At 43.3% G+C, this 24,558-nt stretch overlaps 1 protein-coding gene across 1 annotated transcript in view; it reads right to left on the minus strand.

The window, feature by feature from the left end:
- TRMT11 (tRNA methyltransferase 11) overlaps positions 1 to 24,558 on the minus strand; it is a 155,280-nt gene that overhangs the window by 17,654 nt on the left and 113,068 nt on the right. Inside the window, exon 12 of the mRNA XM_075339935.1 lies at positions 4,400 to 4,520. Coding sequence (XP_075196050.1) covers positions 4,400 to 4,520 — 121 coding nt within the window. The remainder of the gene's footprint in view (positions 1 to 4,399; positions 4,521 to 24,558) is intronic.

The following is a 24,558-nucleotide window of genomic DNA, read 5'->3' on the forward strand; positions in this document are numbered from 1 at the left end:
AAAAAGATGTAGTGTGCACATACCGTAAGGCATCGTTCACATAACAATAAAAATCGGACACGTGCTATCCAATTTATCGAATTATACACTGACCCATTTTATTCAATGAGGCAGTGCAGATGACCGATTGTTAAAAAACAAAACAAAAAAAACAATGAATCGGTCTGTGAAAAAAATCATAGCATGCTGCAATTTTACTCTAAAATCGTAGGAGACTCACCCATTCAAATCTGTGGGCACAAGCAAAAAAAAAAAAAACAAAACAGATGCCATCCGATTTTTACGCATACATTACAATTCTGTAGCATACCAAACTCTAAATGGTCCTGTAAATTATAAAAGGGGTGATCTGATCTAAATACTTATCTATTTATTGCCCCAATCTAAACTAAATTTCCAATGTGGCGGTATTAAAAATTTCCTACCCACCCTTCCCTGGCTACACTCTCTAAGGCTACATGCGCACACTGCATTTTTTGTCGCGTTTTTTGGTGCAGTTTAGTTGTCAGAACTTTCTGACATCTGACTTCCCAGCAAAGTCTATGAGAAGTCAGATTTGCTATGTGCACCATGCAGTTAGTCAGCATTTTTTTTGTCTAAAGTTTGTGACAAAAAAAGATGCAGCATGTCCATTCTTCATTTTTGATGCATTTTTGTCACAAAAAATGCATCAAAAACGAACCAAAAACGCACCTATATTACAAGCGTTTTTTTTTGGCTTGTAAAATAGGCTCCAGGCTCTCTCTGACAAAGTGCAGTTTTGTTTGCAGTTTGTGTGCAGAAAACACTGCAAAGTGCGCATGTAGCCTAAGGCCTCCTTTACACATCCATGCAACAAATGTTTTGCACGGTCTGTGGTGAAGGTATGTATGTATGTATGTATGTATGTATGTATGTACAGTGCCTACAAGTAGTATTCAACGCCCTTCAGGTTTAGCAGGTTTGATAAGATGCAAATAAGTTAGAGCCTGCAAACTTCAAACAAGAGCAGGATTTATTAACAGATGCATAAATCTTACAAACCAACAAGTTATGTTGCTCAGTTAAATTTTAATAAATTTTCAACATAAAAGAGTGGGTCAATTATTATTCAACCCCTAGGTTTAATATTTTGTGAAATAACCCTTGTTTGCAATTACAGCTAATAATCGTCTTTTATAAGACCTGATCAGGCCGGCACAGGTCTCTGGAGTTATCTTGGCCCACTCCTCCATGCAGATCTTCTCCAAGTTATCTAGGTTCTTTGGGTGTCTCATGTGGACTTTAATCTTGAGCTCCTTCCACAAGTTTTCAATTGGGTTAAGGTCAGGAGACTGACTAAGCCACTGCAACACCTTGATTTTTTCCCTCTTGAACCAGGCCTTGGTTTTCTTGGCTGTGTGCTTTGGGTCGTTGTCTTGTTGGAAGATGAAATGACGACCCATCTTAAGATTCTTGATGGAGGAGCGGAGGTTCTTGGCCAAAATCTCCAGGTAGGCCGTGCTATCCATCTTTCCATGGATGCGGACCAGATGGCCAGGCCCCTTGGCTGAGAAACAGCCCCACAGCATAATGCTGCCACCACCTTGCTTGACCGTAGGGATGGTATTCTTGGGGTCGTATGCAGTGCCATCCAGTCTCCAAACGTCACGTGTGTGGTTGGCACCAAAGATCTCGATCTTGGTCTCATCAGACCAGAGAACCTTGAACCAGTCTGTCTCAGAGTCCTCCAAGTGATCATGAGCAAACTGTAGACGAGCCTTGACATGACGCTTTGAAAGTAAAGGTACCTTACGGGCTCGTCTGGAACGGAGACCATTGCGGTGGAGTACGTTACTTATGGTATTGACTGAAACCAATGTCCCCACTGCCATGAGATCTTCCCGGAGCTCCTTCCTTGTTGTCCTTGGGTTAGCCTTGACTCTTCGGACAAGCCTGGCCTCGGCACGGGAGGAAACTTTCAAAGGCTGTCCAGGCCGTGGAAGGCTAACAGTAGTTCCATAAGCCTTCCACTTCCGGATGATGCTCCCAACAGTGGAGACAGGTAGGCCCAACTCCTTGGAAAGGGTTTTGTACCCCTTGCCAGCCTTGTGACCCTCCCCAATCTTGTCTCTGATGGCCTTGGAATGCTCCTTTGTCTTTCCCATGTTGACCATGTATGAGTGCTGTTCACAAGTTTGGGGAGAGTCTTAATTAGTCAGAAAAGGCTGGAAAAAGATAATTAATCCAAACATGTGAAGCTCATTGTTCTTTGTGCCTGAAATACTTCTTAATACTTTAGGGGAACCAAACAGAATTCTGGTGGTTTGAGGGGTTGAATAATAAATGACCCTCTGAATAAACTTTTTTCAATTTAAAAAAAAAATAAATAAAAAAGAAATAACATTCTTTTTTGCTGCAGTGCATTTCACACTTCCAGCCTGATCTACAGTCCAAATATCACAATGCCAAGTTAATTCCGAATGTGTAAACCTGCTAAATCTGCAGGGGGTTGAATACTACTTGTAGGCACTGTATGTATGTATGTATGTATGTGTGTATATGTGTATGTGTGTGTGTGTGTGTGTGTGTGTGTGTGTGTGTGTGTGTGTGTGTGTGTGTGTTCCATGTACTGCCCCTGTGATATCCGTGTGACATACACAATGACAGCATGAGAAGGTATACTTGCCTCTCCCTGGAACTGCTGTTTCCAGCACTGCTGTCCGGGTCCACAATGAGTGCAGTGAATATGCAGGAGTCTAGTCAGCAGTCTCGGAAGCAACAGCAGAAGCAGAGACAGCAGTGCCGGAGACAGGTAAGTATAAAAATGTTTTACTCTAATGTGACCTGTTTTTTCTCATGTACGTGTCAGACTGATGTCACACAGATCACATCAGTGTGCGGTCCCGTCTGACAGCCATGCCGCTGGTTGAAAACGGACATGTCACCGTGTGGAGCACATGGACACGCGTGTGCTCCACACTGACACACAGTCTATGTAAAAACATGGATATCTCACCAAGCCCATTGAGTTTACTGGATCTATGCGAGTCTGTGTCTCTGGTATGCGTGAAAACAGAGGTCACAGAAGACACAGATATGTGAAGCAGACCTAAATACTTTTGATTTTTTTCCCTACTTCATGTCTGATTATGGTTGGTTTAAAAATCCCAGTGCATGTTGAGATACTCAAATGAAGCATCATCAGGGGCAGATGCTATTGTCACAGCCCCTGCTCTGAGATGAAACGTCATCAGTCATCATCAATTTTTACCTTCAGTCTCTGTGTATGTGTATACATATTATATATATATACACACACACTATATATTATATTAATATATATTATATATTATATACATATACACATACACACACACACACACACACACACACACAGACTTGGTGAAGAAAACCAGTCTTTAAAAATCGAACTACACGGATGTCATCAGTATTTGATCTAATTTTTTCCCACGATCCATTGATTTGCATTGCTGAGAGTGATCTGATGTACAGACGCAACTCAGGCATTCAGTAAATGTTTGCTCAGACAGACTCAATCTGAGGATTAAAAAAAAAAAAATCAGACTTGTGCACGGCCCCATATAATAACATTGGTCCGAGTGCGATCAAATTTATATTTCCAATTTTTTCCAACTAACTAAAGGAGTTGTCTAGGGTCTTCATTATGAGCTTAAGAACCAATAGGCAGGTAGTTGATAAGTAAAGGCTTTTTTTTGCCCAGCACAGACCGCTCCTGCAGTTCTCACTGATATCACTTCGACAGAGTAGCAGTTTCTCTTCCACTCTGCTCTGTTGACGAGATGTGACTGCCGACATCATGCTTACCAACAGCCAGCTTCTTGCTGCCTAACTGAGGGGAGGCGGCTGTCACATCTCGTCAACAGAGCAGCCCAGAAAAGAAGAGCTGCTCTGTAGACATGAACCAGCAGAATTGCAGGCAGGAGCTGTCTGTGGCTGCTCTGAGCCAGTTCCAGGCAAAGCAGGCAGGTAGTTAGTTGCCTTTTTTTGCTCATAGACCTCTTGACTTGAATTGGGGACTTTGATCTGTGATCAAGATCAAAAGTAGAATTACCTCTGTTTTTTAAATTTTATTTAATTTTGCAGGCAGTCTACAAAAATACAAACATGTAAACAATCCTATAGACTACAATGGGTACCTGTTATATCCATGAATAGAAATAATAGAGATCTAAATAAGGAATTTGTCAACATTAAATTTAATTTCAATCTAATCATATATAGTAAATTCAGACAGGTCAAATTTAAGAGTTGGTAGGGTCATGTTCAGAAATAAATGATGCCGCACACTATTCATGAAGGAATGTAAAATGGAATCTGAACACTTGCTGCCAAAAAAACATTACTATTAAAATAAAATGTCCCTTGCCCAACTTGTACCCTCTTTAAGCGCTCTCACCTCAAACTCCTTCACCTTTTCCATTGTTATCAGGCGGCGAGACGTGTGGCTGGAAAGCATCTGTTCACAGTTACTAATAAGTTTCAGGCACGGGTGCCGGGGTACAACCTCGTCTGTATATCTAAAAGAAAGAAAGCAGAGCTGGGAAATGCAGCAACGGACCATAAAGAATTAGGTTTTCAAGAGCATTTCACATTCAGATCACTAATGTCCAATTATGCATTGTTAACAATTAGGAAGATTTACTACTGCTAATATATTTAGCCAAAGAGAAAGGTAAGGAACAAAAAAACAAGCATTGTAGGTCAGAATAAAGCTGCATTTACACTGCAAGACAATTGTAAACGAGTGTTGTTAAAAACAGGCTGCCATTCACTCGATCAACAAGCAAAACGATCGTTCATTGGGAGAAATAATTTTAACGCAGCACAAAAAAAAATAATTGTACTCAACGGTGCATCGTCGTGTGTAAAGCAAAGAACAAGGTCAGTGTGTGCATATTCAGCGACTTATTATAGATTGCTCAGTGCTCATCACTTACTGTCATCTGCCTCTGTAAATGACCACCGATCGGTAAAAGTTTACTAATTGGCGGTGATATTGGGCTGCCGGTCGGTTCAGGTAAACAGACCTTAAGGATGTGTTTCACAGGGTTTGGTTAAAAAATTTGTGAATTTAGGCATCCACAAGAAAAACACCTCCAAAACATCGGTTCGAGGCCAATTTAAACACACCCGTTCTTCATGGCTGACATCTCCTGACCGCAACTTAACACACTCGTATATACACATGAGACTGTAACGTTTGCTCTGGAGACCTTGGACAGTCTTGTGCTTCGCATCTTGATGTGTTTAAAACCAGCCTGAAGAAGATAATCTGCATGTATACATTACCTGTATGTTCCTCATGGTCAAGTGATGCCGTTGGGGCCTTTTAAGCACAGAGAATTTCCATCCAGAGCAAAAGTTTGTCTGTCCACTAGTAAGTCAGACGTTGGAGTAAGAGCTAAAGCTTGATGATTATGTTTCTTTTATTTATATAGATGTGAATATTGTAAAAAACACAAACAGGAAAAGCAACATTATCAACAACATTGTAACACTATCAGCAACAGATGGTAAGGAAGTTTATAAAAAAAAACAAAAAAAAAACAAACTGATGTCTAAAAAAAGTAATTTTTTAAAAAGCAATGTTATCCATCATGGAAGGTTACAGTAAGAAATTTTGCAAATAAATTATTTATTTATAATAATGCCATGTAAGTGGCTTCCTAACACCTTATTTTCCCCATTCTATGTGACTGCCGGAAAAAGCATTAACGTAAGAATAGACTCATTTGGAGCACATCATGATGGCAGTGAATGATCCTTTGTGCATAATCGGCACAAGGAGGAGCAGAAGCTTTTCCACCTACAAATTCTTAGCCATAGTTGTGCCTGTTGCAAACACATTAACGATTTGCCAAAAGCAATTGAACCTCTAAATTACAAACTACCTATTAAAAAATAACTTTTATAAATCAATAGTTATAAATTTCAGATGCACGGAGGAAAACATTTAAAACCAAAAAGAGCTGCAATAGGTGAGCCTAGCTTTTTTAACCTAATAGTGAGTAATACCGAGCCCAATAATAATGAACAGGTTAATAGCGGCTAATAATTGGCCGATTATTTTGCTCTCAATATTCATAATGGGATATGGTGAAACCTTTGAAGCGCCTAAATTATTGAAAATAAAAAACCTTTGGCTTCCCCAACATGTTTCACCACACTGGTGTCATCAGGGGGAATGAGGCACAAACTAATTAAGTGAACATACCAGCCCTACTGTGCATTTGAAATTTATAAATATTGATTAATAAGCGTTAGATTTTAATAGGTAGTCTTGCTTTTGGCAAGTTGTAAATAAGCTTACCCCTACGCTGACTCTGAACTAGGCTTATTGTGTTGTAAGCACATCTCACTAAGGTGACCAGCTCCGCTTATTCTGAGAGTCATTGCATTTACCCCAAACATCTACACTATGGAGTCCCATTTTTTTTTGTCTTTTTCCTTTAAATCCAGTATATTTGTCGAATAATACTGAAATCGCAGGGTCGCATTGTGACATTGCATTTAATCATATCCTATGACGTTACATTGTGACATGCATCCAACACTAAAATTTGCCATTTTCAAACTTTTATCACTCATACCTATAAAACCAATAATAAAAACATGCTAAATAGTTAATAAATAACATTTCCCATTTGACCCCTTTCATGTGAGCAACATTTACAAACATCCTTTTATTTTACATGCTGAAAGTTAAAATGTAGATTCCCCCCCCCCAAGGAAAATAACAAATCCTTTTTTTTTAACAAATCTTTTCATTTTTTAAATGACTAAGGGGGTCTATATATTGAAAAAGCACCCAAAGTTGTACCATTTTAAAAATTGAACCCCTTAGCATATTCATACCACTCCATGACCACGTATATAAGGAAATCCAGCACCCCGGATTGCATAATAATCACCAGCTAATGAAGAAATAGCGCTATGCAGAATTGGGTGTAATGCCCTGGCGGTATGCACCTACTTCCAGGGCATTACACCCATTTCTGCATAGCGCTATTTCTTCATTAGTCTATTGTGCAATTCGGAGTGCCAGATTTCCTTATATACAATATTACCACTACCATGCTATATTTGCTGCAAATTTTCCATTTTTACAAGGGGCAATAAGTGGAAATGGACCCAAAAATTTGTTATGTAATTGCTCTTGAACGCAATGATACCCCATACCTGGTCAGAAACTACTGTTTGGTCACACAGTAGGGCTTACATGGAAGGACTGCCATTTGACTTTTGGTGCATAGATTTTGCTGGGTTCGTCTTGTAAATAAGTTGTGTAGCACATCACTGAAAATTGACAAGAGTGCCAAAGTAACAGTAACTAAATATACATATTGGTAGCCATCAATGGTGTTAAGTAGTGATGAGTGAGCACTAGTATGCTAGGGTACTCGGTACTCGTAACAAGCATTTTGATGCTCAGACAGGCTCAACTCGTTAACCGAGTATAATGGAAGTCAGTGGGAAACTCAAGCATCTTCTGGAAAAATGCTACAGTTCCCTATAGACTTCCATTAGGCTATGTGCCCACGGGTACAGTGTCCTGCGGATATATCCGAACATTCCGCAGGTGCTCCCAGGAAACAGCACCACAACTTTTGTCTGTTTCCATGTTGCGGAATGTCCTGCGGATATGGTGCGGGCATTCTGCATTGAGGATACAGTACCATGGCTTCGGCACTGCATCCTCAATGCAGAACAAGTGCTGCAGTGATGGGGGGAGTTCATACTTACCTCCATCATGCAGCACCTCGCTTTCCGGCAGCCGGGTCACTCTCTCAGCGTCTGCAGGAGAAGGTGGGCTGGCCTGAACTAGCTCCGGTTGTCACATGACCGGAGCTCGTGCAGGCTCCGCCCACCTCTTCCTTCCTGTACCTGGATTCACCGCGCTCCTGTACACCGGACGGAGAAAGTGACTCCGGTGAGGCAGGTAAGTATATGGGACCCTGCTGAGAACTCCGCAACAATAAGGCTATGTGCCCACGCTGCGGATTTTGCGCGGATTTTGCCGCGGATTTGCCGCGGATTTCCCGAAAATCTGCAGCAGCGGCACTTCCAAGCCATTTCAATGGCATTTTGGAAATGCTGTGTCCATGCTGCGGATTTTTCCGCTGCGGATTTGCCGCGGATTTTGATACGGAAAAATCTGCAGCATGTCAATTGTTTGGTGCAGATTTGGTGCGGATTTTTGGTTTTGAATGGGGGAAAAAAAAAAAAAAATCCGCATCAAAATCCGCGGCAAATCCGCGGGTGCGGATTTGCCGCGAAAGTCGCGGATTTTCAGGCAGAAAAATCCGCAGGTACATTCTACCGTGGACACATAGCCTAATTGAAATGCTGCAGATTTTTCCGCACGAAAATCTGCACGATTTCCGCTGCGGAAAAATCCGCAGCGTGGGCACAGCATTTCCCAAATGCCATAGAAATGGCTGGGGAGTAGCTGTGCTGCAGATTTCTGGAAAATCCGCGGCTTTTCCGCGAGAAATCCGCGGCAAAATCCGCGCATTTTCCGCAGCATGGGCACATAGCCTTAGACTTAGTTAACAAGTGGAACTCGTCCGAGCGTCAACATACTCATTACAGCTACCTAGGACCCGAGAATAGTAGTGCTCAATCATCAAAGATTTACTCTCCATGCAATATAACTTAAGGGGGCTTTACACGCTACGACATCGCTAATGCGAACTCGTTGGAGTCACGGAATTGGTGACGCACATCCGGCCGCATTAGCGATGCCGTTGCGTGTGACACAGATGAGCGATTTTGCATCGTTGCAAAAACGTGCAAAATCGCTCATCGGTGACATGGGGGTCCATTCTCAAAAATCGTTACTGCAGCAGTAACGAGGTTGTTCCTCGTTCCTGCGGTAGCACACATCGCTCCGTGTGACACCGCAGGAACGAGGAAGCTCTCCTTACCTGCCTCCCGGCCGCTATGCGGAAGGAAGGAGGTGGCCGGGATGTTACATCCCGCTCAGCTCCGCCCCTCCGCTGCTATTGGGCGGCCGCTCAGTGACGTCGCACGGACCGCCCCCTTAGAAAGGAGGCGGTTCGCCGGTCACAGCGACGTCGCCGGGCAGGTAAGTATGTGTGACGGGTCTGGGCGACGTTGTGCGGCACGGGCAGCGATTTGCCCGTGTCGCGCAACAGATAGGGGCGGGTACCCACACTAGTGATATCGGGACCGATCTCGCAGTGTGTAAAGCCCGCTTTAGAGAATATTCAGGTGCAGACTCAGTGATATTTTAACTTTCCCTTTGAAGCAGATTCTTGGACTTTTCTAAGAAACATCCCAATAGACTAATTCATTTCTTTTGAGTCTAAACACACAGAAATGCTTTGGATTTATGTTACTTTTTAAGAGTGTGATTTTTCTGTTGTAATATATGTGAGATACGTCAGAAGCTGCCACGTTTGTGGCCATTCCTGTCTGCTCCCTGGACTTGTTCACTGCATGTTCTGAGTATCCCTAATCCAGGCTGATTCCTCACTCTCAGCAATAAACCAGAAAAAGGACCTAATCTCTTTATCCAGACCTGTCAAACAAAATTAACTTCCAAAAGCTGTTGCAAATGAGTGTTTGGGTTCAAAATATGGGGAGAAATTCATGGAAAAAAATAAAACTACTGCCAAGTGTATAATTAATATAGCAATGACACATCCTTTACAAGTCTCCTAATAGTGGCTTGCGATTCCTTCCCGCGGTATGATGCCGAATCCACCCCCATAGAAGCAGTGCTATAACTGTAGCACACAAAAGAAAACAATTACCCAAATAGGCGGTGTTCAATATATGTATTTATAAGTTTAAATAAATCGTAAATGCATCATTGTAGCACGTTGGCTCAAAATATCTTATATTGATCAACTGTCCATTCACAGGTAGGTCACGAACAAAGTGTATTTTGGGATTTTTACGAAACATGCCATCAGCACTGGTTTCCCTAGGATTCTGTAGCGGTTACTGCCAAGGTCAGGAATTCATTGGAACGTGAAAGAAGAACATGGGTAATCTTAATCTGGCAACACCATAAAGTTGCCAGACCATAAGATGGATCTTCAATATGAAAATCGGGGGGTGTCCGAAACATGGCACCCTTAGGAAATCAATTACATTGGCGATTCGATATAAACACATGGAATGAAGCTACATAGTGCAGCTCTTTTCAATGTTTAGATGTAAATGTGCAGTGAGCCTGTAGATGGCATAATAAGCACAAGTTTCTCGTTTTGCACAAAAGCTTTAAGGTACAGTCACACTTAGTGACGCTCCAGCGATCCCACCAGAGATCTGACCTGGCAGGGATTGCTGGAGAGTCGCTACATGGTCGCTGGTGAGCTGTCAATCAGGCAGATCTCCACAGCGATCAGAGATCAGCCACCAGCGACCCGTGTAACGACACTGTGCTTGGTAACCATAGTACACATTGGGTTACTAAGCAAAGAGCTTTGCTTATAGTTACCCGATGTGTACCTTGGCTACGTGTGCAGGGAGCAGGTAGCCGGCTTCTAGAAGCTGTGGACGCTGGTAACCAAAGTAAATATCGGGTAACCAAGCAAAGCGCTTTGCTTGCTTACCCGATGTGTACCTTGGTTACCAGCGTCCACAGAAGCCGGCTCCCTGTTCCCTGCACATTCAGATCGTTGCTCTCTTGCTGTCAAAACACAGCGATGTGTGCTTCACAGCGGGAGAGCAACGACCAAAAAATGGTCCAGGACATTCAGCAACGACCGGCGACCTCACAGCAGGGGCCAGGTCGTTGCTGGATGTCACACACAGCGACATCGCTAACAAGATCGCTGTTGCGTCACAAAAACCGTGACTCAGCAGCGATGTCGCTAGCGATGTCGCTTAGTGAGACGTGGCCTTTAGTCTCAGCCTAATTGTGCCCTCCACTAGGTGCTAACTAACTAATTGACATCTTGTAGAAGGTAGATTGACGCTGAAAATAGAGCTCGGAGTGGAGGTAGTGGAAGTGCTCTGTCCATCCCAGAGCACTTCTGCTGCTTCCCTGACGAAGGAAACAAAAGTGTTCCGAAACGCATAGGAAAGTTGAGCACTCCAACCACCAGAAAACACAGTTTTCCTGTTCAGTGTGATGCCACATACTGGGTCTTCAGGGTTCCCATTTCAGCTCAGTGAGCTGTGCTACCAACCAGAATGTGGCCACGTGTATAAAGAGTTCTCATGAACTATTGCTAGTGCAAAAGGAATTTAAAGAACTCCTAAAGGTTTTCCTTTGGATCCTCAATTTGGGACATACACCTTACTCAACCACAGGAAGTAAATTACGAAACTGGTTTCCAGTGCACCCTTACCACACTAGTGGGGGCTTTGCCAGTGCCTATTAGAGGTATACAATTGGGGAAACCAGTGTTTTTCTTGATTGTTTCTATTAATTTTGTCCAGTGTATACATTTTTGCTTTATGTGGACTTCAGGAGGCAGTATATACTTTTTAGAAGAAGTAATTAAATGAGTAAGAAGCCGACAGTGGCAAGAAGAATATACTTTCTCTGTGTATTTTTCTTGCGAGTCAAGGAGTGGTAAAATGTGCAGAAGATAATGGCCCCTGAAAGGTAGACAGTGAGTGTTTAGCATACCTGGGACATCATATTGCACAAAAAAAAATGCAACATATACGTACCTTAACTACAATAATGTGATATCAACAGTATCCTGAAATTTATCTGTGTTAGATGGACATAATCACTTTTGTGGGTTTTTGAGCCAGGATTTTTAGTTGTGGGAAACCACAGTCATGCAATCCCAACCTGAATTATGGATATAGTATAGTTGTTTTTGGTGTGTCTAAAGTATGCTCAGAAATATGGGTGTCCTCTTGTTCCAATAGGTTCCAGGGGGAACATATAACAAATTAAAATTATGTCCTGCATCAATTTTTTCTTGCATACAAATTAGCAATCGTCCTCTCACATGACCAGAAGAAGGGGTGAGGAGCGCGGATGAGATAATATCTCATCCAGTAGTATTGCAGTATATAGTAAAAACCACAGTCTCCTATGAGTGACAGCTAAAAGCTGGTCTTCATAGAAGCATCCACATGACAGGCACGGGTGTCTTCGGTATACCCCTAGCTGGAATGGCAATCCATTGATGCCCTGATAGGCACGTGGAATGGGGCGCCCTCCTGGTCTGGAAACATTAAATGAATCTGACAGCGGCATTTACGTAATCAACAGAAGCGTGCGGAGCTGCCAGCGATAATGTAAGCTCAGTTTCTGAACATACAGTCAAAGACTGGGACATGACATATGACGTAATAGTATGTCATATGTCAGAAGGGATTGATAAAAGGTAATTACTTACTGTATGTTCCTATAATCTACACAGTCATGGAACAGGGGTGGAGGGGAGAATGAACTGACAGATTCCCTTTCAAAATTCTTCCCTAATAATTTAAATATGATTTATGCACAATTGCGGTCCCTGGGAGTAATGCTCAGAGGCCACAGCTACAGGCAGTGCTGCATTTATGTATAGACGTCACATCCATAAATTTAAGATTTCTTTTAAAGCTAATGCTGTATCTCCTCTCAGATCACTGTCAGTACTGATATCCAAGAAGTTTGAAAAAGTGGATTTGTGTAACTACTGCAAGTTTGAAATGAGTGGCATGTAAAATACTTGAAAGTAAGATAAGAGATTATCTGCAAAAGTATATACCAAAGAAAATTATAACAACTCACTCACACATACTTACCTCCCGGACGACCTCGCTGTGCGTGGCGAACATACTCTTCCTGAAGGGGAGGGACGTTCGGCGACACAGCGATGTCACACAGCCGCTGGCCAATAGAAGCGGAGCGGCGGAGATGAGCGGTACGTAAACATCCCGCCTACCTCCTTCCTTCTGCATTGCCGATGGGATGCAGGTAAGCGGTGTTCGTCGTTCCCGTGGTGTCACACGGAGCGACGTGTGCTGCCACGGGAACGACGAACAACCGGAGCACAGAAGGAGGAACGACTTTTTGAAAATGAACGACGTGTCAACAAGCAACGATAAGGTAAGTATTTTTGCTAGTTCACAGTCGTTCCGAGGTGTCACACGGTACGATATGTCTGACGATGCCGGATGTGCATCACTAAAGACGTGACCCCGACAACATATCGCCCGATATATCGTACCGTGTGACACCCGCATTACAGTCATCTGACTGTTGCAGCCAATCTCATGCTGTCGCAGTCCTGTGCTTTCCAAACAAGTAAAGACTACCTCCGGAGAGTTCATTCGTTCACCTTTTCTTCGTCACACAAAGACAGGATGGTTGGATCCAAAGATCTCAAATTTGGACTCATCAGACAAAAGCACAGATTTCCACTGGTCTAATGTCCATTCCTTGTGTTCTTTAGCCCAAACAAGTCTCTTCTGCTTGTTGCCTGTCCTTCGCAGTGGTTTCCTAGCAGCTATTTTACCATGAAGGCCTGCTGCACAAAGTCTCCTCTCAACAGTTGTTCTAGAGAGGTGTCTGCTCCTAGAACTCTGTGTGGCATTGAATTGGTCTCTAATCTGAGCTGCTGTAAACCTGCAATTTCTGAGGCTTGTCACTCGGATAAACGTATCCTCCACAGCAGAGGTGACTCTTGGTCATCCTTTCCTGGGGCGGTCCTTATGTGAGCCAGTTTCTTTGTAGCGTTTGATGGTTTTTGCCACTGCACTTGGGGACTCTTTCAAAGTTTTGTCAATTTTTCGGACTGACTCACCTTCATTTCTTAAAGTAATGATGGCCACTCGTTTTTCTAACTAAGCTGCTTTTTTCTTGCCATAATACAAATTCCAACAGTCTATTCAGTAGGACTATCAGCTGTGTATCCACCAGACTTCTGTACAACACAACTGATGGTCCCAACCCCATTTATAAGGCAAGAAATCCCACTTACTAAACCTGACAGAGCAAACCTGTGAAGTGAAAACCATTTCCGGTGACTACCTCTTGAAGCTCATCAAGAGAATGCCAAGAGTGTGCACAGCAGTAAATCAAAGCAAAAGGTGGCTACTTTGAAGAACCTAGAATATATAGACATATTTTCAGTTGTTTCACACTTTTTTGTTAAGTATTTCATTCCACATGTGTTAATTCATAGTTTTGATGCCTTCAATGTGAATCTCCAATTTTCAGTCATGAAAATAAAGAAAACTCTTTGCTTGAGACGGTGTGTCCAAACTTTTGGTCTGTACTAATTTATATATATCTCTATCTATCTAATATATATATATATATATATATATATATATATATATATATATATATATATATATATATATATATATATATTATATATCTATCTATCTATCTAATATATATCTTATATATATATATATCTATCTTATATATATATATATATACATATATACATATATATACACCGTGTTTTTCCAAAACTAAGACCTCCCCCAAAAATAAGCCCTAGCAGGGATTTTCAGCATTTTCGGAGAAAGGCTTAAATATAAGCCCTCCCCCGAAAATAAGCCCTAGTCCCGGATCAATAATGAAGTGTCCGTGCAGCTAAAAAAGATACAGATACTGCAGGACACTTCATTATAGACAGCAGCACCCGGCAATTACACTCACCAGACGCTGAGCAGAGGACCTGCAGTGATCACACACCCACACACATCAGCTCTCTCACACACACACACACACACACACAAATCAGATCTCTCACACACACACACACACACACCAGATCTCACACACAAACATCGGATCGCACACACAGTCAGATCGCACAGACAAACATCGGCTCACACGCAAACAACAAATCACACACACACACAAACATCGGATCGCACACACACTCACCTCATCCAGTGACACCGATCTCTTCTCGCCGGGAGAATCCTAAGAGACAGTGCAGTGCAGCGCGACGAACAGGACCTGCGGCCGGACACGTGACTTGCTCTCATTCTCTGCTGCCGTAAGTGCTGGATGTGATGTGATGTGTGTGTGTCTGCAATCGGCTGTGTGTGTGTGTGTGTGTGTGTGTCTGCGATCGGCTGTGTTTTTCTGCGATTGGCTGTGTGTGTCTGCGTTCGGATGTGTGTATCTGTGATCGGCTGTGTGTGCCTGCGATTGGATGTGTCTGTGATGGCTGTGCGTGCCTGCGATCTGCTGTGTGTATCTGTGATCGGATGTGTGTATCTGTGATCGGCTGTGTGTGTCTGCTTTCGAATGTGTGTATCTGTGATCGGCTGTGTGTGCCTGCGATCTGCTGTGTGTATCTGTGATGGCTGTGTGTGCCTGCGATCGGATGTGTGTATCTGTGTTCGGCTGTGTGTGCCTGCGATCGGATGTGTGTATCTGTGATTGCTGTGTGTGATCTGCTGTGTATATCTGCGATCTGCTGTATCTGTGATCGGCTGTGTGTGCCTGCGATCTGCTGTGTGTGTGATCTGCTGTGTATATCTGATCTGCTGTGTGTGTGTATCTGTGATCGGCTGTGTGTGTCTGCGATCAGATGTGTGTATCTGTGATGGCTGTGCGTGCCTGCGATCTGCTGTGTGTGATCTGCTGTGTATATCTGCGATCTGCTGTGTGTGTATCTGTGATCGGCTGTGTGTGTGTGTCTGTGATCGGCTGTGTGTATCTGTGATCGGCTGTGTGTATCTGTGATCGGCTGTGTGTATCTGTGATCGGCTGTGTGTATCTGTGATCGGCTGTGTGTATCTGTGATCGGCTGTGTGTATCTGTGATCGGCTGTGTGTGTGTGTCTGTGATCGGCTGTGTGTATCTGTGAAAGGCTGTGTGTGTGTGTGTGTGATCGGCTGTGTGTATCTGTGATCGGCTGTGTGTGCCTGCGATCTGCTGTGTGTGATCTGCTGTGTATATCTGATCTGCTGTGTGTCTGTGTGTGATCTGCTGTGTGTGTCTGGGATCTTCTGTGTGTGTCAGCGTGTCAGCTAGCAGCAGGGTAGGACAGCGTGCAGCACCGACCGAAGATCACAGGAGGACCTGGGAACCACGCAGATGTCCTGGTCTGGTGAGTATGAGTCTCCTGGGAAGTGGGGGGGGGGGTCTGCTTTTTTGGGGGTTAAACTTACCCCCAACCGTGTGTCTCCAAGAATAAGACCTCCTCCAAAAATATGCCCTAGCGCTTTTTTGGGGGGGCAAAAAAAATATAAGACAGGGTCTTATTTTTGGAAAAACACGGTGTATATATATATATATATATATATATTACACATACACACACACACTAGGGGACAGTAAACAGTCGTTTTCACTGATGCATGATATAAACGGGCTAAAGTCAGCAGAGGTTCATCCTATGTTGGGTCTTGCATGATGAGGGCTCAGAAACTGAGCCAGCATGATACCCAGCAAGATCATTGTGTTGGAGAGCTAGCATCTGCCACCAATATAAGTGAGCAGCGCTCCCGCTGATCTGAAACCTTTAAATCAGATATCACTCTCTGAAAGCAGTATGTAAAGCAGACAGTCCAGGTTGTGCGCCGTTTCACGCAACCACTGCCCTAGCCACGATGCAATTGTAGGGCACCCATGGGTAGTTATGGCATCTGGAGGCCTGCGGGAGACCCCAATGCCTGCCATGACAGAACTCCTGAGAAGACCAGCCTTCATAAGAAACATTGATTTTTACCATAAACTGCAATAATGTGCTATTAGTACAAGCAAAAAGCAAAGCAAAAGCAAACAAGACAAAGGATCATAGGTTCAAGTCCCCTAAAAAGATTGCAAAATCAAAACAAAAAAAAAAAGATTTAAATAAAATAAATTTAAAATCACCTATTTTTGCGAAGATAAAGAAAGAAAATAAACATATTGACTCGTATTGTCTGTAAAAGTCAGATCAAAATTCTGTAAAAAGAAAAAGACAAGTACTCACATATTTTCCATTAATGAAAAAAAAAAAGATAACATTAAAAAGGTCACAGAAAATGGCGACAAACAATTTTTTTTTTTTTTTTTACTTATTTTGTTTTTAACCCCTTCACGACCGGACAATTTTCGCTTTGTTTTTTTTTTTTTTATTGCCATTCTTCTGAGTCACGTAACTTTATTTTTCAGTCAATATGATCACGTGAGGGCTCGTTTTTTGCGGAACGAGCTGTACTTTTAAATGAAACCATGGGTTTTACCATATAGTGTACTGGAAAACGGCAAAAAATTCCAAATGCGGATAAATTGCAAAAAAAGTACAATGGCACTATTGTTTTTGAGATAATTTATTCACTGTGTTCACTATATGCTAAAACTGATGTGTGTGTGTGTGTGTGTGTGTGTGTGTGTGTGTGTGTGTGTGTGTGTGTGTGTGTGTGTGTATGTGTGATGCCTCAGGTCGGTACGAGTTCATAGACACCACAGCCGAATAGGTTTACTTTTATCTAAGGAGTTAAAAAAAAAAAAATCAGAAGTTTGTCCAAAATAAGTGGCGTACGTTTTAAGGCATATTCCGTGACCCGTAGCGTTCTCAATTTTCAGTATTTATGGCTCAGTGATGGTTTATTTTTTGTCTCAAGCTGACATTTTTAAAGGTACCATTTTTGTGTAGATGCTGCGTTTTCATTGCCTGTTATTGCATTTTGCGCAAAATAAGTGGAAATCAAGAAAAGGAATTTTGACGTTTGGAATTTTTTGCCGCTACGCCGTTTACCGATCAGGTTAATTGATTTTATACTTTGATAGATCTGGCATTTCTGAACGCAGTGATACCAAATGTGTGTATTTTTTTTTAATTTTTTTAACCTTTTAATTTTCATTGGGGCGAAAGGGGAGTGATTTAAATTTAGGTTTTTTTATTTTTTAAAACTTATTTAAAACTTTTTTTTTTTATTATTTTACTACGTCCCCTACCGGGTTAAATGGATCAGCTGTCTGATCGCTCTTCCACATCTGCTGATCCCAGCTACACAGCTGTAAACAGCAGATATGCTCATTTCCTGTCTCACCCAGCTCTCGGCCGGGTGAAACAGTAAGTGAGTCATGAGAGTTAAAGGAGTCATCACATGACTCTGTGCTACCATGGCAACCACCGGAATTCACATGATCACGTCACGTGACTTTCGGTATTAGGTGGTAAGTAAACGTTTACCGCGATCGCAATGATAATGGCACTGTCACTTATTGACAGCACCATTTAAGGGGTTAAGCGGCAAGGGCGGAAAACAATCCCACTCGTACCTAGCAGGCACCCATGTCAGCTGTAAAAATCAGCTGAGATGTGTGCCGATCTTCCTCTGCTGCCGGCAGCAGGAGATTAACACCATGACCGCTAGGTCAAATAAAAATTTGATACTGCCATAATTCTACAGGGATGGGAGAATATAGGAAAGGGACATAGGTACAACCAAAATGCATGGACCAATCTGCCCTCAAAGAACAATTTTTCGTTCACGAGTGTCAAATCAGGTAATAATGACAGTTATGACTAGCAGAATAAAAAATAAAATAAAGAGGATACATGGGTCAATGACTAGTTACTGCAGCTGGAAGCAAACATTGTTTTTCTGCACATTAAAATGTATTCTCAGTTCTGCTAAACTTGTAGAAGTTTTGCCTCTTTTTCTGGACCTACATGGGAAATAGTTTCATTGCCCAGCCCTGACAAAAGTCAACCTAACTATACCTGAAAAACAGTCATCTGCTGCTAACAGATATCTAATCTGAAATGCACAATACATAGCTGTTGTCCAGCTCCTATGATCTCTAGTAGAAAACTGCTATCAGTCACCTCTGGCAGGAGCTTATCTCATGGTGAACAAAAGGATTGGGTCTCGGAAATCCAATGTGCCAGATCCTTCTCTCACCAATACCATGAGTAGGGAAAGAGAGAAGCATCCATACACGTAACAGTCAGCTCTTATGTGTATGGCTGTGTAAATTTCAGTTGATATCGGGGGACTTTTGTCTTGTGTGTATGGGGGCCTTTAGTAAGTTAAAAGGGAACTGGTCAGGTCCCCTATGCCCTCTGACCCAGCAGCATTCCCATCTGTATGACTAAATTTCCTGCATAACCAGCCCTGTATTAGTCGCTTAACTCAATGTTTAAAAAAAAGGTTTTATAAGCACCGCTTTTCCTTGACTAGTTGATGGGGCGTTAGTTCCCTAGACCAGTCTGCCCTCTTTCCATGTTATTATGCCCCTGTAGGCATGATAACATGGTTTCCAGGAGCCAATGTCATTTCGGTAGCATCACTGAGCTTCTGAAGGCTCGTGTTCACGCCCCAACTTCAAAGAGGTGCACATTCGCATAATCAGAAGAACAGCTTCTGTACTTCCGATCATGCACAGTTCACCTCTCTAAAGCCAGGATTTGTACACCCGGCTTCAAGGGCGCAGTGATGCTGTCGAAATGAACACTACACATGCAAGAAATTTTTAGGAGCTGGCGATGCGTTGGGCCGCGATTACATGAGAAGAGGGCAGACAAGTCTGGGGAACGTCCCATAGACTAGTCAAGGCCTTAATTAGCATAGGAAAAAAAACGGAGTGAATAACATTATAAAGGGCTGGTTAGGCAGGGAATTTAGTCATACAGAATGCTGCTGGGGTTGAGGGCAAAGGGGACCTGAAAGGTTCCCTTTAAAGAAGCACTCCCATATATTTTTTTTTATTAAATATATATTTTTTTTTTTTATTAAATGTATGTATCCACGCATGTAAGGCAGGATGTGTGTTAATATAATCGCCTACAGCGGCTCTCTCTTGTCCACTTCTCAGTAATGTCACCACAATTTGGACATGCCAACTCATTTGTGACATGGGCATTTTGCTTGCAGTTAAAGACTACGGAGCCTCGTTCTGACACTCCGTAGAATTACATTGTAAAAACCACTTCCGAGTAACTAAAGGGTGCTTTACACACTGCGACATTGCTAGCGATTGCTAGCGTTGTCGAGCGCGATAGCACCCACCCCCGCCGTTCGTGTGACATTTGGTGCTCACCAACATTATCGCTACGGCAGCGTCACACACACATACCTAGTCAGTGACGTCGCTGTGACCGCCGAACAATCCCTCCTTCAAGGGGGAGGTGCGTTCGGCGTCATAGCGACGTCACTAAGCGGCCGGCCAATAGAAGTGGAGGGGCGGAGATGAGCGGGACGCAACATCCCGCCCACTTCCTACCTTCCTCATTGCCGGTGGACACAGGTAAGGAGATGTTCGTCGTTCCTGCGGTGTCACAAATAGCGATGTGTGATGCCGCAGGAACGACAAACAACATCGTACCTGTGACAGCAGCGATATTAAGGAAAGGAGCGACGTGTCAACGATCACCGTTTTTGAACAATTTTGCGATCGTTGATAGTCGCTCCTTGGTGTCACACGCTGCGATGTCGCTACCGGCGCCGGATGTGCGTCACTAACGACGTGACCCCGACAAAATATCGGTAGTGATGTTGCAGCGTGTAAAGCACCCTTAAGAGTGCAGTATGACCCGGAGAGTCTGCAGAAGTGGTGACATCAATGAGAAGAGGAGCAGAAGGGTAGTAGACAACGGAGAGAGCAGCAGTAGGTGAGTAAATTACAGAAAAAATAGATGGGAGTGCTTCTTGAATCACTTTTTCAGAGTTTATATAAAGCCATTTAAATATAACCTGACAACTGATACATGCTGCCCAATAAATGGGAAGCATACACCGGACACAGGCTGTATGATTTCAGCCATTTATGTTTTACTCTGAAAGAAACATGGTTTAAAACCATTAAGTGATGGGTAAAATCAATTATAATTTCTGTTCCACATCAGCTGCTATAGCATTATATTTACTAACAACAAAAAAATGCTAATAGTCAGGTTCACTGTTTCCATTTCGACCCGGATTTTTGATTTCGCCGGAATTTTTTGGAGAGTATGAAAACTATACATTTCTGGAAAGGTTATTGTATAAGCAATAAGAAAAACAATGTTTCCATTTGCCCTGACTCATACGCGGACGCCATATTGGATTTCACAAAATGGCTGACTTGACATTAATTTTCCTTTATATATATATATATCAGCTTGTAAATAATATAAACATGCTTTATTTTAATAAACATACATTTTCAGTGCAAAGAAATGCAAGGGTATCCAAATAAATACTCTAGATTCAACTAAAAATTATTTTTATTTATTTGGTATTATACAAGTTGTCGTCCACGAACAATATACAGTATAATGTTTTTAATTTTTTGAGCCCCCGAGACTTTTTACATATCGCCATCACTGTTATCACTTTCATACTGGATCTGGGTGTCCTTGTGTGCCAGGTCTGGAAGCAGCGGTAAGGCTCCGATGTTAGTAAGTCGTTTGCTTTCGGACAACAGTTAGTTGTATCTTGCCCACACAGGAATATTGCTCGATGCTTTCTGTTGTTGCTGCATTCTGGAAACAACAGTAGCAACAACCCATCCAAATTGTGATAGTTGATTGGAACCTGATGATTTCTTGCTTGTGACAAAGTCTTCTGTTCTCTTGGTATGCTGTGGTTTTGGCTTTTCACAGGGCTTCATATGTACATGGTATGGAGTGACAGATAAAGTGTGGGCATCTGTTATGTTCAATGGTGGTGCAATAGGTTCTCCAACAACATCTGCTTTTTGATATACAGCAGTTATAGTTCCATGTGTGGTTCCTTTCCCATCAGGAGTATCCTCTGCAAAGTCCGTGTTATCGACTGCAAAGAACACAAAAGCGCCCTTTTTCAAGAATGGTGGGACATACAGACCGTTTAACTGTCAGGTGCTTTCTACAACAGCATTGGCCAAAGCAGTTTCCATTCGTAGGGTACGGCCATAATGGACACAAAACCCATGTGAACTGAGTTGATTCATCAACATCTTATCGCGGGTTTTGTGATGAACAGTCAGAGCCAGCCCCAGGATCTGTGGGTTTTCTCGTGCATGGTGTTGCCTGAATAATGATGATTCTGTTCTTGGCTTGTAGTTGACCTGACGGTTGGTTTGAATCCATACATGAAGTTCTGACACATAGTGAGTGATGCTCGGTCAACATTGGTCCTCCTTTTAGTTTCAAGGCTGTCACTTGGTCCTATCATGATCCAGCGGATGGCGGAGTATAATTCAGCTGGAATGTCTTGCATGTCACTGGTGACTTCTTTGGTGTTTTTATCCGTGGCTGCCTTTGTAAAATTTGCGATGCTTTTGTGACGCCCTGGGCAAGCCAGGGGTCACAGGTCACAACACCACCACACCCTACACCCCAGTTAGGAACATCTAAGCTAACCCAAAATCCTTGTTGCCTTCCTCCAGGGGCTGATGTTCACACCAGGGGGTGGGCCAGGCGGTTGGCTCCGCCCACCGAGGAGTTCACAGCCCTGGAGGCGGGAAGAACCAGGCAGTTTAGCTCAGGCAGAGCTTGAGTGCAGTTGAGGCCAGAGTGGAGTTGAGTGAGGAAGGAGATGGAGTCTGGAAGTGGAAGTAGAAGGAAGTAGTAGTAGAGCTAAAGAGTGAAGCTGAAGTCAAGTAAAGTGAAAAAAACTGTAGTAAAGCCTGAAGTTGGTCCGTGGCTGTGTGCCTGGACAGTGTCAGCAAGGTCAGCAGACGGCGGTGATAGTCTGGAGGGGGACTGCTCGGAGGTTGCTGGAAGGACCGCGGACGGGTAGTGGCCCGGCGGTCTGGAGCAGTATACAAAGGACAGTCAGCACCAGGGCAGGGGCCTCTCGGATCCCGGCAAGGCTAGGAGTCGCCACAATTTGCCAAATCCGTCAGTGAAGGGGACGTCTGTCTCCTAACAACCAAGTCCCGATTGAAGGCAACAGTCCGACCGTAACGGAGAGACACCGCCACCGCCAAGGCACCAGTTTCTCAGGGCCAGCGCCTGCGGGCAAAGTAGGGCTCCTCCGGCCCATATTCAAGCCGGGGAGCAGGTTACCGGTGGGAACCCATCGCAACCAATATCAACATAGGTGCAGGACAGAGGGACCGTCACCGTCACCTACTGTGGAAAACAAGTGCAGCCGTCCGTGGGAACCGTCTTGCCAGCCGTGTGTTTTACTGAGAACTGTGTCATCGTCTCAGGCTGAGTGAGTACAACAGTGCCGCAAGGCACAACGCTGCCCCCGCGTCCACCAAGCCCTGCACCACACACCTCATCACTGGGCCCCGGGATCACCAACCCCTACCCACGGAGGGGCAACACAACAACTGGCTTCTCCATACCATCCTTCCCGGGATCCCCATACAGAGCAGCGGTGGTGTTAACAAATCACCACAACCGTGGGTGGAGTCACGGACAATAATAAACAATCCCCACACCCAAAAACCACCCCTTTCACTCACGGGCGAGGAGCGCCGCTCGAGTCCCCGGGATCCGGCCCATCGCTCGAGCCACCGAGCAGCGGCAGGCCGCAGCAGCCGCAGTGCCAGCCGGACCCGAGCAGTAGGGAGAGCGCGGCGTCCCCTCCTCCGCCCGCGACACTTTTCCTTATTAACTGTAGAAAGCAACCGACAGTTAAACGGGCTGTACGTTCCACCATTCTTGAACAAGGGCGCTTTTGTGTTCTTTGCAGTTGATAACACGGACTTTGCAGAGAATACTCCTGACGGGAAAGGAACCACACATGGAACTATAACTGCTGTATATGAAAAAGTAGATGTTGTTGGAGAACCTGTTGCACCACCCTTGAACATAACAGATGCCCACACTTTATCTGTCACTCCATATCATGTACATATGAAGCCCTGTGACAAGCCAAAACCAAAGCATACCAAGAGAACAGAAGACTTTGTCACAAGCAAGAAATCATCAGGTTCCAACCAACTATCGCAATTTGGATGGGTTGTTGCTACTGTTGTTTCCAGAATGCAGCAGCAACACAAAGCATCGAGCAATATTCCTGTGTGGGCAAGATACAACTCACTGTTGTCCGAAAGCAAACAACTTACTAACATCGGAGCCTTACCGCTGCTTCCAGACCTGGCACACGAGGACACCCAGATCCAGTATGAAAGTGATGATGACAGTGATGGTGGCGATATGTAAAAAGTCTCGGGGGCTCAAAAAATTAAAAACATTATACTGTATATTGTTCGTGGACGACAACTTGTATAATACCAAATAAATAAAAATAATTTTTAGTTGAATCTAGAGTATTTATTTGGATACCCTTGCATTTCTTTGCCCTGAAAATGTATGTTTATTAAAATCAAGTATGTTTATATTATTTACAAGCCGATATATATATAAAGGAAAATTGATGTCAAGTCAACCATTTTGTGAAATCCAATATGGCGTCCACATATGAGTCAGAGCAAATGGAAACATTGTTTTTCTTATTGCTTATACAATAACCTTTCCAGAAATGTACAGTTTTCATACTCTCCAAAAAATTACGGCGAAATTACATAGTGACCCTGACTATAATGTCAAAGAAACATGATGGCATGTTTCAGAATTAAACATCATGAGTACAAATCTGTGAACTAAGACCACACTGGTATCCAAAAGCAAAGGGCTCTGGCATGAATGAATTGACAAAAGGGAGCATCATCCATCTACAAACCACTTGCATGCTGGATTAACCATTGGCCATAGCATCTAAAGGCTTAAATGGCTGGAA

The sequence above is a fragment of the Anomaloglossus baeobatrachus genome, chromosome 3, assembly GCF_048569485.1.
Source record: "Anomaloglossus baeobatrachus isolate aAnoBae1 chromosome 3, aAnoBae1.hap1, whole genome shotgun sequence".
In the NCBI taxonomy this organism is placed as follows: domain Eukaryota; kingdom Metazoa; phylum Chordata; class Amphibia; order Anura; family Aromobatidae; genus Anomaloglossus; species Anomaloglossus baeobatrachus.